This window comes from Leptodactylus fuscus, chromosome 3 (genome assembly GCF_031893055.1).
Source record: "Leptodactylus fuscus isolate aLepFus1 chromosome 3, aLepFus1.hap2, whole genome shotgun sequence".
NCBI classification, from domain to species: Eukaryota; Metazoa; Chordata; class Amphibia; order Anura; family Leptodactylidae; genus Leptodactylus; species Leptodactylus fuscus.
The window spans coordinates 158,673,504-158,689,841 of record NC_134267.1 but is presented as its reverse complement, the minus strand read 5'-3'; the positions used below and the strand labels follow the sequence as shown (position 1 = coordinate 158,689,841).

General features: G+C 39.1%; 1 protein-coding gene across 1 annotated transcript in view; it reads left to right on the top strand.

Annotated features, from left to right (window-relative positions):
- Window positions 1-8,625, top strand: part of KCNMB2 (potassium calcium-activated channel subfamily M regulatory beta subunit 2) — a 387,128-nt gene extending 378,503 nt beyond the window's left edge. The window contains exon 6 of the mRNA XM_075268666.1: window positions 8,341-8,625. Within this exon, the coding sequence (XP_075124767.1) occupies window positions 8,341-8,625 (285 nt within the window). The remainder of the gene's footprint in view (window positions 1-8,340) is intronic.
- Window positions 8,626-16,338: the final 7,713 nt, after the last annotated feature.

The following is a 16,338-nucleotide window of genomic DNA, read 5'->3' as shown; positions in this document are numbered from 1 at the left end:
GGAAAACAGATTATCTACATAATCCTCCATTATTTCTGCAGCGATTTTCACAGAAAGTCTGCAGAATTTTCCTCTGTGGACTTTCTGCTCCTATTAGACAGAATACGACAGTGTTTCCACAGGTATAACTGACATGTTGCAATTTTCAAAGAACGCAAGTGAAGAATAAAAATTATGTAACTTTTCTTTTTAATGCATACTAAAGTCCAGCTACAAATAACAACTTGGTGGTTCTATATATGAAGGAATATTAAAATAAAAAAATAGTGACAAGAAAATGTACAGAAAATCACAAGTCACTGACTTTTTTATGTCTGGCTTTTTCCCTAATAAGGTTCACTGGAATAAAAATGATATGAAATAATGTAAAAAAAAATCAGATGCAGAGACAAGGAAAACAGTATAGGAAGTTAGTTACAAAAATAAAATGAATGTGGCCGATTATGCACATTGGCATAGCAGAACATATTCTCTGGGATATATCCACGCCGTACTGATAATGTTTATTCATTAGAATATTTTATTTTCACAAAATGTATTAGGTATAATTATGGAAACAATGAGATGTAATGTATCCTTGGAAAAGACAAATACTGCTAATGCATTTGGTGGGTGACACAGCCTCTACTCATCATACACAATAATACATTAAAAAAGGTATCAACTACTGAGGACTTCTCTCAGAAAATTTCTTTCATTTCAATAATACAATATGCACATTATTTATTGTGTACAATACAGCGGTCCCTCAGGACAACAAATGTGATAATACTTCTGAGCCATTATAGTGTGAAACCAGACTTACCATACAATGCTTGCAGTAAATTGGCATGGACCTCTCACTGGTAAAACCCATGTATCAGTGAAGTACATGGACTGGCTGACTAGTAGCGCCTCTCTACAGTGTAGTGCAGTACTATATGTGCTGTAACTCTCTTTACCTGTGAGCTCATCCTTTGGACATTAACAGAGAACAACACCACAATATTTTTTGGGAACACTGTATATACTTTTCAGGAACCTATCACCATCATAGACAGTGATATATAGCCTCCAGAGGCTCTTTCTGACTTTTATGTGTATTATATATCATATACAGTATATATATAGCTATCTGATCAATTTGTTTTAATCTTCATTTCTCCATATCTTTAATGACTTTTGGGGTTTTTGAAACAAATTAGTAGTTTTCCGTAGCATTATAGTCTCATGTATAGGGAAAATAGTATAGTAATGTGATAGCCAGAAAATAAATCATGCAAAATTTGATACTTTTGTGTCAAAAATACAAAAGTAGTTATGATACCAGTCTCATGTACAGTAGTTTTATCGTACAACTAGCCTCTGCCCGTGACTTCGTCTGTGTGTTGTTGGCGTCGATGATCCACCTATAGTCAGGAAATTGCTGCCGTCCATGGTTCGCCTGCTCTGGAGTTTCGGCAGTGCTTAAAGGGGTATTCCCACCTCACATACTCATCAGTCTTTACTGCTGTAAAATCTTCTTTCTTCCTGGTTTCTTGCATCATTTGGTGGGCGGAGTTTCACATGCAACCTGTCGTTTAGCTCCGCCCCCAAATTCATGTGTAGCTCCGCCCACCCATATTGGACTATGAAGTACCGGCAGCAACAACTCCATTCTGTGTTACATACAGAGACTGCCTGTCTCTGCCATAATGAACACACTTGAATTAGCTAGCCTGATAACTGGGAGAACAGAAGAAATGAAAGCAGCTCCTCTCCTCTATCTGCTAACAGGAACCTAGGTCACGTGGTGTAGACACATGAATAGCTAGATACACAGGCTCGCTCCCTGCACTTAGCCCCTCCTCCCTCCCCCCCTGAGAGCAGCAGATACATCACTTGACTCATGAGCAGCTAAGTCAGGGCTGTGGCCACAAAGAATTGAATAAAGTAAGATGGTGGACAAACAAAGCAGTTTTGCTGAAGCAGTGTATTTAGGAAAAGTCTTAAATCCACATTAACAAGCAGTATAGATAGGATCCTTGTGATGGGACAACCCCTTTAAGCTGTCCTGCTGCTGAACTTGTTCGCGCCATGCCTGTGATTGTTCCGATATCTCAGCAGCTGGTTGTGATGCCATATAATGAGCGTATTGTTGGAGTTGATAATCCGCCTGCTCCAGCGTTTCAGCAGCTGTCAAGCTGGCCTGCCACTGAACTTGTTCCTCGCACTGTGCCCGTAATTGTTCCAGCATCTCAGCAGCTCGCTGGAAAGCCATATAATGAGTGTACTTTGTTTTAGAATTTTCTTCTTCCTGTCATGTTTAAAATTTGGTAAACTGCCAATTTGGATTAAAGGTGTTTTCCCATCCAGTGTGTCAGCACTGCCTGGAGCATATCAGATAATATGCAACTGCAAGTACACAGTGGACTGAGGGTTAGCTGTGTGTTTACATAGAGAGATAACAGACCTGGCTTTATCAGAAACTGAGATAAGCTGCTGCAGGAGCAGCTTAATATAGTATGTGAACATAAATTCATAACAGTGATGAAGCCATGTCATTTACCGGGATAAAAAGTAGCATATGTGTTAATCAAGGTTACAAACTATCTATGTGCCAAATTTCAAATCTGTTGAGCCGTTTTTACATGATTGAGTAACAAACATCCAATCTTTACATTTATAATATTAGTAGGATGATCCTACTAATAATATTGTAACTTAAGGGACTTCTTGTATTTTCCCATTCAGTTCTACACTACAGGCTGCACAGTCATGTCGCAAGTAGTCTTTATAATTTATAGATCACCCCAGACGGCTAGCATTGTCTACTGATTTTAGACTGAACCGCGGGTCACTTCCAATAAGGTTCATGTATAGTGTTCCTGGAAGTTTTGTGCATTATATATGATTTTAAGTGTGTGTAGCTCTTTTAACCAAGCTATCTGAGAATTGTTATACTGTACTTCTCTAACAGCCATAACAATATACAATACATGGTCTATAAACTCTGCACCTGCAAATGCATTTCAGCTAGAGTTAATCTATGGCATGCCAAATGCTCAGCATGTTAAGTACTATCATACCAGGTGTATAAGACATGGCTGACCAAATACCTGATTGCCGGTAATGTCGCTGGGGTTCCCCTGTTGTGCAGCACTAGGACACAACATAGTGATTTGTAATTACAGATGCACATGGCCCTACCAGCTGAAGGTCAGTAAACACACTTACATTCTAGATAAAAGCTTGCATAATAAATAGAAAGTTTGGTTAGTCAGATGTTCATTCTCCCGCACATTTATTGGCCCACCTACTTATACAATATTAGGAATGTACAACTTAATGCATTTGTGGAGTTATTTTACACCAAAGGGAAAATGTGGTGTGAAATATTACAGTCAGATGGTATTCTAAAGGTATAATTGGGATTTTCATTTTTTTAAGTATTGGAGCCTTATTTTATGGTTTATGCAGATGCAAATTTACACCACTACCATTGTGTGCTAGTATAAGCACAGTATGCCCCTGGAGGGGTAAGCAGTATGTAGTAGAAACTAGTAATGTATATACGTCAGTTGCTGGATGCCTATGTGTGTAATGTACCAACAAGCCTTGGACAGGGTCTTTTAGAAATTGGGCCATGACATTGGACTGAACCAGAGTTGAAGAAAGGCTTAAAAAGGGTTGTGCCATTAATGACACTTATCTCCCATTCACAGGATGGGGATAAGTGTCAGATCACTGAAAGGCTGACTGCGATGTTTCCCAGTGATAAGGAGTGGACCAGAAGTTAGTGCACTTTTGTAATCAACACTCCATTCACTTCTACGGGGCTTCCGACACTGCCTTAGAGTGCAACCCCGGCAGACCCATAGCAGGAGATGGAGAGCTGGGCTCGCACATGCCCTGGAGCTTATTTCAAATGGAGGAAGCATTGGAGAATATTAGTCCCCCATACTCCTGATTAATGGGGTACAGGCAGTAGCAACATCTCCCCTTCCCACCCCAGAGTTCTGACACTTACTCCCTATCCTGTGGATAGTAATAAAAGTCCTTAATAGAACAACCCCTTTAACCATGACTGCCAAATTTTTCCTGCGGCGCTTTTTTGTTGTGGCCCACTACATGGGGCCTTAACCTTAAGGATTATTCATTATATTCTTTGTGACACCTAATAAACATTTATCTGTACACACAATCCTTTGACAGCAGTATTTCTTGCTGTAGCTTTGCTATTACTGGGAGACCAATTATTCTTATTATTATTATTATTAGTAGTAGTATTATTATTCATTATTAGAGCACCATTGATTCCATAGTGCTTTACATTTGAAGAGGGTTTAACATACCAAACACAAAATACACAAGAACAAGTACAATAGACTAACATCCAAAGTCAGGTTTAGGAAAATTGCCGTTGCCACCCGTTAGCAAAGCAAAAGAAACCCCTTAAGTTATGTAGAGACATATGGAAATCAGATGGAAGGACCAACTACTCAAAGAAAAAACGCTGGTCTGTCCTTAGTCCATAGAATAGCAGTTACTGGCTAATAATGGAAACATGGTGTTTAATATACTTAAAGGGGTTGGCCACTTTCAGACCAATATTGACAAACAAATTTACAATAAAAAGCTATACAATTTTCCAATATACTTTCTGCATCAATTCCTTACGGTTTTCTAGATCTCTGCTTGCTGTCATTCATTCTGTTACTTCTAGAGGATAAAGCTCTGACCGTGGTCATGTGATTTACGGTCCATGGTATTGCTAAATTGCAAGTGACTCTTAAAGTACACAGAACATAAGCTTAAGCCTTAAGATCAGTACAGAGAATGGAAGTGATTTGTGTAGAAAAGGATCTAGTCGGTGATTTCCGTCTCCTCCTACAGTGGACAGTGTTATTGCTAAATGTGTTGTCTTTGAGATAAATGATTTGGGAGTTGAAGGGCTTTAAGCAGAAATATATAAGGAAGCTGTAGCCAGGCTGTTCAAAGATACGCATGCAGGCGAAGAAGAAGAAGAAAGCAGCAGAGGGAATAGAAAATGAGGCTGGCAGCAGCTTACTGAGTTTGTTGGCAGAATTTGGAAAGAACAATGGCTGGATTTTCTAAATATTTAAAACAGGATGCCACATACAAAGTAAAATGGTAAAGTGCCAGGCAAACAGTTAACACATTCACAAGAAAATTGCTTTCAAAGAAATAATTTTTCTTCGCTGGACAAATGATGAATCTTTTTATTTTTTTCTCTTTATTATCTTTGCTTGCAAAGGTTGAATGCCACGATGAAACCCAACAACATAAATTAACATGCTCCATTAGAAGCGTCACGTTAAGCTCTTGGGCTCCAATGCCAAATTTATAATAGGAATTTTATGTGGCAGGCCAGGTGGCAACTGCTACCACTGCACCCCCTAAAATTATGCCCCTTAAAACCCACAGCGCAGGTCATTTTGTAGTGATGATTTTTAGCAGAGTACGTAGATGAGATTTGGTTACATTTCATCCCCACTATTAGTACATTTTAGTGGGTTACCAATGGTCACTATGTCCTGGATTTTCAAGAGGAGGGGGGGAATAATATTGCAGGGATATGAGTGTGCTATTGTGGGGAACAGACATATTGCAGGGGAGTTCCCACACACACATTATAGTGTACCATGACATAGTATAATGCCTCCAAGTCTCACACAATATAATTTCCCAAATCCTATACAGTATAATGGTCTCAAGTCACAAACACTGTAGTGTTCCCATATCTCACACACTATAGTGTCCCCAGCTCTCATACAGTATAGATTCCCCAGCTCACTTAGATTATTAAGTCTGCAGGTCCCACACATGATAAAGCCCTGAGCCCACACAGTAGAGGACCAGGGACTGAGTGGTGAGTATGATTCTCAGAATTTACCGCTTGTAGGACTCTGCACTTCTGCTCTGGTCCTAGCACCTATGGCAGAGCAAAATTATTGCACAGGGGGGCAGGGAGTTCTAGGAGCAGTAATAACTGAGAATCATACTCAGGGCCGGCTCCAGGTTTTTATGGGGCCTTGGGCGACAGAGCCTCAGTGGGCCCCCTTGTAAAGGAGGCGGGGGAGTCGAGACACTGTGCGTCACAGATGAAGCGAGTGACATCACGCAGGAGTGTGGCGTCACCAACGCCATACTTCCCAATTTTTAAAGAGTAGAAAGAGGGGCAAAATGTGCGGTGCGCGCTGCGGCAAACTTGGCCCCACCCACTTTTATGTTGACTCCGCCCATTCTCATTCATTTATCATGTGCTCCTACAGTCACCCGTAAGTTATATGCCCCCCCTCCATCTCTCCCCCAGTTTCATATACACCCTTCCTCTGCCCCCAGTTTCATGTCCCCCCTTCCATCTCTGTCCCCAGTTTCATCACGTTCTCCCCCTTCATCTGCCCAGTTTCATGTCCCCCGTCTCTGCCCCAGTGTCATGCTGTTCCACCCCCCCATCTGCCCCAGTGTCATGCCGTTCCCCCCCCCCCCCATTTGCCCCCCCAGTTTCATTGGGCCCCCTCCATAACTGTCCCCAGTTTCATGCCACTCTCCCAACCCCCTTCATCTTCCCCAGTATCATGCCGTTCCCCCCCCCCTCCTCTTCATTTTCCCCCCAGTTTCATGGGCCCCCTTCATTATGTTCCACCTTAATATTTAATACAAAACAAACACTTACACTCACCTTCCATCGCTACCCCGACGCTCCTCTCTCCGCTCTCACTCCATTCACATAGGCGATTAAAGCAGGAGCTGTGAGCTCAGCTCCTGCTTTAAAGCTGCGGCCCGGCTTGCATGTGTAGGCGCGATGTGATGACGTCATCGCACCTACACACGCAAGCCGGGCCGCAGCGTTAAAGCAGGAGCTGAGCTCACAGCTCCTGCCTTAATCGCCTATGTATTCAGCTCATCGGAAATCGGGACAGGCAAGTGCTGGGGCGGGCAAGTGCCGGGGGGCCCCCAGAGGCTCTGTGGCCCCCAGAGGCTCTGTGGGCCCCGGCACTTGCCCGACTATGCCGTGTGCTGACGCCGGCCCTGATCATACTCACCACTGACTCTTGGCCCCTGCTGGTAAGAGCTCATTGGTTGCGGGATCATAGTTCGCCTGAGTTTTAACTGTGAAACCACTTCCTTGCGTACGTCCCTGCCCATGTGGACCATGCTTGAGGCTTTATTTACATATTTTGGACAGTGTTTTATATCAGTATTTGGAAGGGTACATTCACATTACCATTGCTAATGTCCATTGCTGTCATCGATCCCTCTCCGTCACCAAACCTGAATAACAGAGGCATATTTGGAAACTCTAGAATCACCTCTGCAAGTTACTGTGACTAGGTTTACAACACATTTACTGCTGACAGACTCCCTTTAATTCTAGTACATCTGTCAGATCAATGTTTCCCCAACCTAAACTAGCTCTCTTTTCTCAATTCTTTTTAAGTGGCAGCCAAACAGCAAAAATCCCAAAATTCCATTTTGACGTTCGCTAAAATTTGCTACTTTTCCACACCAGAAAACTGGTGTAAATTATTTCATACATTCTTCCCTGGCAGCAGAATTGTTTAGAATTAGAAAATCATTAATCTCTTTCTAGTATCTTTTGCATAAATGTACTTTTTTAACTTTCAGGCACGTATACCTTTTTCATTTACATGACATTCTGGAAAGTTTATATTAATGGTCTGGAATTAGTAACGCGGAGTCTTTGAAGTGTTCTTCATTTCTAAACCTAATTTATTATTAATAACAGCATGATCGGGACACAGCAGGGGATGTATAGATGATTCTGCTGAAAAACTTGAAAATTTGTTTCTCGATGGCACAGACTGGATAAGAAGAAAAATTATATCTAAACTGTAATTATCATTTACTCATTGTTTCAGATACATTCAGAACGAAGTGCTTTGTTCTGAAATTATACACTGCAAAATGTGATATCCATGTGGGATGAACAGTCTCTTTACCCATGTCAGGGATATACAGTGCAAAGACAAAGCCACAGCGCTTAGATTAACTGGACTCCTTGTAGTTGCTGGGTTTTGACTTGGTGTTTGCTTCTTTTTACGATGTTTGCCCAATAGAGAAGTGAATGCAGCTCCTTAGTATCCCCAGATGGTGTCTCTATGGCAGGGGTAGGGAACCTTGGCTCTCCAGATGCTGTGAAACTACAACTCCCAACATGCTCCATTCACTTCCATGGGAGTTCCAAGAACATCAGAGCAAGTATGCATGCTGGGAGTTGTAGTTTTGCCACAGCTGGAGAGCCAAGGTTCACTACCCCTGCTCTATGTACTTGCCCATAAAAGATGTCCACAAACGTTGTATAATTTGTGTCTTTGTCCTTTTTTGTCATTTCAGTGCTCATATATACCAAGGTGTGGAAAAAACTTTGAAGACTCTTTGTCACTTGTCAATATCATAATGGAAAATTTCCGAAAACATCAACGTTTTTCGTGTTTCTACGACCCAGAAGGAAATCAAAAGAATGTCATTTTGACCAAACTGTACAGTTCTAATGTATTATTTCATTCATTATTTTGGCCGACATGTATGATGATAGGTGGAATCGCTATTGTCGCCATGGTGAAGCTCACTCAATACCTCTCACTTCTATGCGAGAGAATCCAAAGGATCAACAGATAAAAACAAGTTTTCAATTTTTTTCAATAAAATACTGTTTTTTTCATTCTTCACCAAAGAACCTTAAGTTTGTAATGTGCCAGTCTGTTTATAAGTTCCTTAATATATTCTTATAAGTAGAGCAATAATGCAAAATCTGTTCTATATGCAAACAATGTCATGGAGGAAAGTTAAACAGTCATTTATGTTTTCTATTTTACTTTACAGTCAAAGAAGGGCATATTTAAGGGGACATTATCAGGAGATCAACATCATATATATATTACAGTATATGTTCAGTTATATTGTCGCAATTCTGTTTCTGTTTGATGAACCAACAGTTTTATGTTACAGCAACACAACAATCCCCTATATATGATCTACAAGAACTACAAAGGAATCTCCAATAATAGTACTATATTTGCCAACCAGTTACAGCAACACAACAATCCCCTATATATCTACTATGCGAACTGCAGAGGAATCTCCAATCTATATTACTATATTTGCCAAACACATCTTAATAATATTCAAAGTAAAAAAAAATATATATATATATATATATATATATATATATATATATATATATATATATATATATTCAATTCAGAGCAGAACATTCAAATGATACAATATTCTAAAACTAAGACTGGATTTTATGGGTCGGAAGGGATATTTAATAAAATTAAAGAATAGATGGGTTCAAAGAGATAGAGACTCTTAGAGAACTTTATTGTTACTCTATGTTTTCTAAATAGGATTACACACCAAGCATAAATGAAATCTTAGTTACATTATAGAATCAGTTTTCCGCAATATCTTAGAACAATAAATAACTCTGCAAATATCTCTGCCTGGACAGCCCATCATGGAAATATCCACTTTATACATTGCACTTGCCTTTTAATTCAACTAGTGTATTCTGCATCATTGCTTTATCTTTTTTTTTTTTTTTGCAATGTTACTTGGCGAGTAGTTTTATTTTATCACCACACCCCAATGACTCCAAAGTCACATGCAAATGGGATTGTCTACTGCTGGTCCTTTGGGGCCCATTATCAAGTCAACAGCAGTTCCTCTTGTGTTCTGAAGCACCAGTCCATCTCTACCCATAGGAAGTATTCACAGGCAGTTTTTATTGTTTTGATAAATGAGGCCCATTACTGTATTTAGGACATGATATTACATATGATATATTCTCATATACATATGCTATAGTTTCCTTAAGTTCATGCCTTAATGGCTGATGCTGTTGTTACTGTATAACAACTTTTTATATCTTATTGTTGCAGGAAAACAAAGGTATTTGATTTATTTTTCTTCTACTTATTCTTTTCATTATTTTACAGGGCTTCCAGTGACTCTGCTGGAAGGGTCACAGACACATTTGTCAAATGACAGAGTAGCATTTTGCCTTCTAAATAACCTCTTTAGGTGCAGAGTACATGTTATTAGTAAGGATTGAGCAACACAACTAATATCAAAGTTCAATGTACTTCAAATATTTGACCTGCCTGGACAGTAGCAATATAGTAGCTTACATGTAGAACATCTTGTAAACCATGCTTTTTCTATGTTTTAAGCATTTACTTAGTATCAATAGTGATGTCACTAACCTGAGATGAGTACATCAGAACTGGCATCAGCACCAAATACATCTGGGTAGATGTTAAGGCTTTTTGGTCTAAGCAGACACATGTCAATTTGGATATGATTTGTAAAGTCAAGGGCTGAGTGGATAGGGCTTCATACTGTATTGGCATATACACTGGTAGCCAGCTTTGATGTACATGTGATCTTACGGGTCAGTGGTGTTTCCATAAAAGCTACAGAAAGGGAAAAAAAATCATAGAAAGAACATGATTTAAGATGAATCTGATATATAACTAGACATGTTATCCTGCAACAGATTCAATTTGAGAATACAATAATAACCAGCTAACCATATCCAACCAATTGACTCTGACTCTTGGACGTACCCTTAACTAACTGTAAGGACAGAATGTTCCCACCAACAGCTGGAGAATGCAGCATGACATGGAGTTGGCTGTTTCATTGTTAACCAATGGCTCAGCGCAATATTAAATCTTTGTAGGGAGAATACGTTTGTAGAAGGTAATATCAGCCAATGTACCCCGGAAAAATACACAAATCTGTCTCCAACATATTGAAACTAGCAACTATTAAATTATATTTCTTTGGTTACACTGACGTGATAAATATGACTTTAAAATTTGTTCTCTTCTCCTTGGAATATAAGGAGTGTGCAAATGGTTAAGTAGGGACTACTCAGTTCAATAAAAATGTATATGCTTTTGCATAAACTTATTTCACAATAGAATGAACCATGTTCCCTGTACTTTTACTACTTTTAGCTTCATACTAATTAAAAGGATTTTGCCTGGTCCAAAAAGCTTCCCAATCCAATAGTAACACAGTGTAGAGGTCTTTAATAGGAGCAGAAACATGCCTCATGGTGACAAATCGGTGAAGCAATGCAGAGATGATCATCTGTTTATGGATATGAAAATCGACTTGCAAGTGCAATGGGGACGGGACCAATTTGCCTACAGTTAGCTGTGAAATAACCAGAGGCTAAAAATGTCAGTCTAGGCTTTGGGAGGTAATTCCAGAGGAGAATCAGAACTGTGTCAGTTTTTGTAGGCAAAACTGGTAAATCAAATCCGTCCATTGGGTTCCCACCCTTGTATAGGATCTTCCACTCTTTGTCCAATGTTTACTGGTATTGTGTTGGCAATGAGAACTATGCATATCTGATGGGAATGTCCCACCTTACTAATACTTACCTTTTGGTAACCCCCTCCATGAACTGAAAAAGGTACTACTCAGGCAATCCTGCAGCTAGAACCATTATCCTGTGGCATTGGAAGTCCACAATGATTTGTTCCCTAAATGAATGGATGGAAATGAACCATCTGAAGAGAATGGATGATCATCTTGCAGTTGCCTTAGCTATCTCAGATTTGTACAGATGTGGACTATATGGATTATGTTCAAAGATGATACTGACCTTCCAAAGTGGCTCAAAGAGTAACCGATCCTGTAGACGTAAGGCAGTGGACTGGTACTCCTTCCTGGCATCCTTTCCTGTTGCATTTCTCTATCTCTGGCTGGGTGTTTACTGTTCTTCCGCATCTTCTTCTCTCTGTCTCCATCTACAACTTTTTTCTTCCCTTCTCTCTCTATGTCTTATCTTTTCCCACCTCCAGATGTTTAGCTTAACGTATTCTCCTCATTCATTTTCTTTCCCTACCCCTTAATCATTTGATTCTTTGTCTGTCTTCCTCCTTTCCTGACTTGCTCTTTAACATTTCTCCTTTTTTGTACTTCTACTTGGTGGCCTGGAACGCATGCCAGTCATACATCTTACTTCTATTCCTTAGTTCATTGTTACTTTCCGTTAACCGGTCAAGTCTTAACTTGATGTGTAAAGTATAGACTTTTATTCTTATTTTTTTGTCTCTGTTGTTCTTAACATTTAGGAATCATTATATTGTACCTTCTCTCCCTCTTTTTAATATATATAGTAAAAAAAAAATAATGGCTGTCCTCAATGCACTTTCAGGTTGATATGCGTGTACATAAAACAATCATTATCTCATCAGTTTAGGCCACGTGGCCCTATTATTGGTTTGGGAGGTATTTTGGACCTGACAGGGTAACCTTTCAATTGTATTACTGAGATCCCTTCAGTGCAGTGTATGTGTAAAACCTAATACATATAGTTTTTATTTTACATTGTATCATAAATCTTCTCCACTTACCTCTCTATGTAATCGGAGGCATATGGAAGTGAATCTTTTGTGGCACAGCTACGTGGCTTTGGTTGTAAAGACGTGTATTGTGCTCATGAGCATAACAAGATAAAGAGAAAGATGGATTAGATTGGTAATGGTGTAATGGAAAAGTAAAGTAGTTGCTCATGGCAACCAATCAGATTCCATCTCTCAGTTTTCATCTGGAAATTTACAACAGATTACACATTATTGTATGCCACAAGCACCAACTGCTGGACCTATCCTTCCCTCTGCAGAAGTTTTCATACTTCTCCCTTAGATTGTTCATTTCTTTTTTCAATCCCCTGTCACATTGAATATGAAGTCCAAGCTGCAGGATATAGAGTAGAAGGATCTGAGCAGATTGATACATAGTCTGTGGGAATAGATTGATATAACCCAATGGACTCCTACGCCCAGAATAAGCAGGAATTGAAATGATAAAAAGGTTATACGAAGAGCTTCCCACAAAGCTATATATCAGTCTTCTGCCTCCTACTACCTACTATTTTTATTAATTCTTCAACATGATGGGTTCACTTTGACCCAGACAGCACTGAAGAGAATCCGGTGATTTGTAATATCCGAAGAGGTATTCCCAACCCGGAACTTATGGCTATGTTCATAGAATACACTATAAATGTCTGATAAATGGGGGTCCCACCATTAGAAACGCCATCTATGTCAAAAATGGGATACCACTTGTGGCCACAATTGAATGTAGAGAGGCTGTCCATGTGTGAGTCTCTTCATTCACTTATACAGGTGTTCTAGAAATAGCCATAAACAGCTTTGGCTACTTTCAGAATTCCAGTACAAATGAATGGAGACTTGTACATATACGGCTACTTTCCATTCACTTGCGCCATGTTTTCAAGACAGAGTTGGGACCGGCATCTATCAAGCACTTATAGTATATCCTATGAACCTAGCCTTAAATGTTGCCATGGGAATACCCTTTAAGCATTTGAAATAAGATGTCTCCTTCATTGTATGTATGTAGCCCAGTCTTTATTCTCTTATTTGTTCTTATCAATTGCTGTAGCCAAATTTTAGGTTAATGCCACAATGATGGTAGTGAAGTCCCGTATTTCTTCCCATTTTTTTCTATTTCCATTACTGATGTTATTATCATTATTATTGCTACTACATCTGCACTGTTTATAAGGAACTAAGGTTCAAGGAATACACATCTGTATCTGGCGATGCCTATTCCTTTGAAAGACTGCACATTGCAATGCTTTATAATATGTATGTATAATACTGCCTTCATTTAATTCCATATAGGAGTTGAAGCTTATGGGATTTTAGGTCCTCACAGGCCTTTACAATGTGCCATAATACTATATTGATCCTATGGCTCATTTAAGACTGTAATGATCTTGTGCACATTTCTTTTTTGTTTTGTTTTTCTTTTTTTGTTTTTTTGCGCAGCTGTTTACAAATAAAAGCAAAGCCAGATGTACTCAAGGAGAAAATGTGACTTTTCTCCCACACAGTGCCAGAGACAATACAGCATAAAGCTACAATTAATCCTTCATTGCGAAAAAAAATATTTATTATTAAGGTCCCATGTGCTTTGATAAATGTCATTTTGAACAGTCTGCCCACTTCCATGGTGCCTAAACAATTCAGGGCCAATAATATTCACTGCAATGCATTTTTATTAATTTGTCTTTATTTTAATGTGTGTCTGTGTCTTTGCTGAAAGATTGTTAAGGGCATGGTATTTTGTAAAAAGAAGCTTGTCAAAAAGAGCAGAATTATTCCAAATCTGAAATGACATACAAAATAAAATGCAAATTTTTTAAAATTAATCCAATGTAATCAACTCAATTTATTATGTAAATGAGAGATGTTGTTTTTGCCCTTTTGGTTTTTTTATACTAAGTATAACTTATATACTTTGGGGTATGTGGTTGATAGTGTTTAAATAGAATACTTTTAAGGAAATGTAGTCTTAAAGGGATTTTATTGAATTTGAAAAAAGTTCAGTTTTTGTTTAGATTAAGAAAAAGAAAACAAAAAACAGCACCAATGTTGCCCTTGGGCTGTATCTGGAATTGTGGTAAATGGGGGTGATCTACAATATGAAGCACAGCCCATGGACTATAATGATGCTGTTTCTAGAAAAATATAGCCATTTTAATCTAACGTTAAAAACCTTTTTCGGCTAAAGACATACACTGTAGAAACGCAGTTTTGAAAAAACATAGTTGAAAAGAACATTGAATTTTTTATTGCATTTCAATAGCATTTTTCATATTTGCCTTTCCCACCTTTTATGTGTCTGTGGGAAAATGCAGCATTTCCATGGGTAAAATTCATTTAATAAAATTTTGAAAATGTAGCATTTCCATATCATTTTTTTCTGCAATGTGTGCATTAGATTACCCAAAATCTCACATAGCAAGCCACAGCCACAGCCAAAAAGCGCTTTGGGAGAAAACGTGGCTACAATGCATTGTGTTTTTCTCGCAGCACTTTTCACAGAAAGTCTGTAGAGTTTTTCTGCTTCAATTATACTCATAGGGAAAACACTAGCATTTCTGTAGGTATAAAGGGGCATCCACACTTGCGCCCCTGTGCGCTCTATATCATTCCTCTGGGTTTCCGTCCTCAGCCCCGGAGAAACTGGCCAGGGGACGGCTTCCTGGTGGTTAGTTTTAAAACCCATTCATTTGAATGGATGTTAAAAGCAAACCGCCGGTGTCCACCTGCAACCTCTCCGCAGGAAACCGTTTTGTTTTTTTGGCCAGACACAAAGTCAGATATGCGGTTTGACATACAGAAATTTAAAAAATGCAACAGTTTTTTTTAAATCGCAGCATGTACGCTGCTGATATTTATGTGAAATGTGCGGATCGAATTAGCCAGAATCCCATATAATTTGCTGATACTGTGAAATGCCACGATCTACAGTACTAATAAAATTGCAGCATTTACACTATGTGGGTCCCCGGCCTCACTTAATACAGTAAAACATAGTATTTTTTTCTGCTGTGTTTCTACAAAAGCCAAAAGTACTGTTTTTTTTTCGCAACATATGGCTTTAGTCTTACCCCGGGTCAGAAACTCCACAATTTGCCTGTGGCGGAAACGCCACAATAAAAATAGCGGTGTTTTACAGTAATTGCAGTGGACGGGATTCATGTGAATCCCATGTTCACTTTGCGGTAAAAACCACAGCATGGACACTCTACGATTTCCAAAAACGGCGTGGCTTTGGAAATTGCAGCATGTCAATTATATCTATTGAAACGCCGGCAGCTTTCCCGAAGATATAATGGTAACAGAGAGTCCGTGGAGGAAAACTCTGTGAACTTTCTGTTTAAAGCGCTGCGGGAAGAACTGCGTTGTGTTCCCGCCATGGTCTTTCCTGCAGCGCTTTAGCACTGCAGATCGTCCTGTGGGGCCTTAGCCTTATATGAGTTTTACAAGACTGACAATTAAACAATTAATGGCTTATCCTTAAGATAAGGCATAGGGTACAGAGAAGGACACTCTGTGTAGTGACCTGTAGTGTATTGCAGCAAATTAATAGAAACTGAATAACAATGGCACAGTATACCCACTGCAAAATGTTAGGCATTCTCTGCTTTCATCTTTGTACACTCTACTACAATATATATATTTTTAATCATCTGTATACTACAGAACTCTATGACATCAGCACATGTATAATATTCCAAAGATTAATTTTCCCTATTGAAGTAATTAGCAAACAAATGCTACAAAGGTGCGAGGTTAAAGCCCTGGAGAGACTGCTCACTTCTGTTTAGTGCATTTAGAGCTCACACACAAGTTATAATTTTTACTATTATCTTTTCACTATTGTTTTCTAGAAGCCCTGATTCTAGAGGAAATAAAAATCAGAAGCACAAAGAGGTGCATGAAATATGGCCATGTGCATGAGACCTAAGAGCCTAATTTTTCTTCC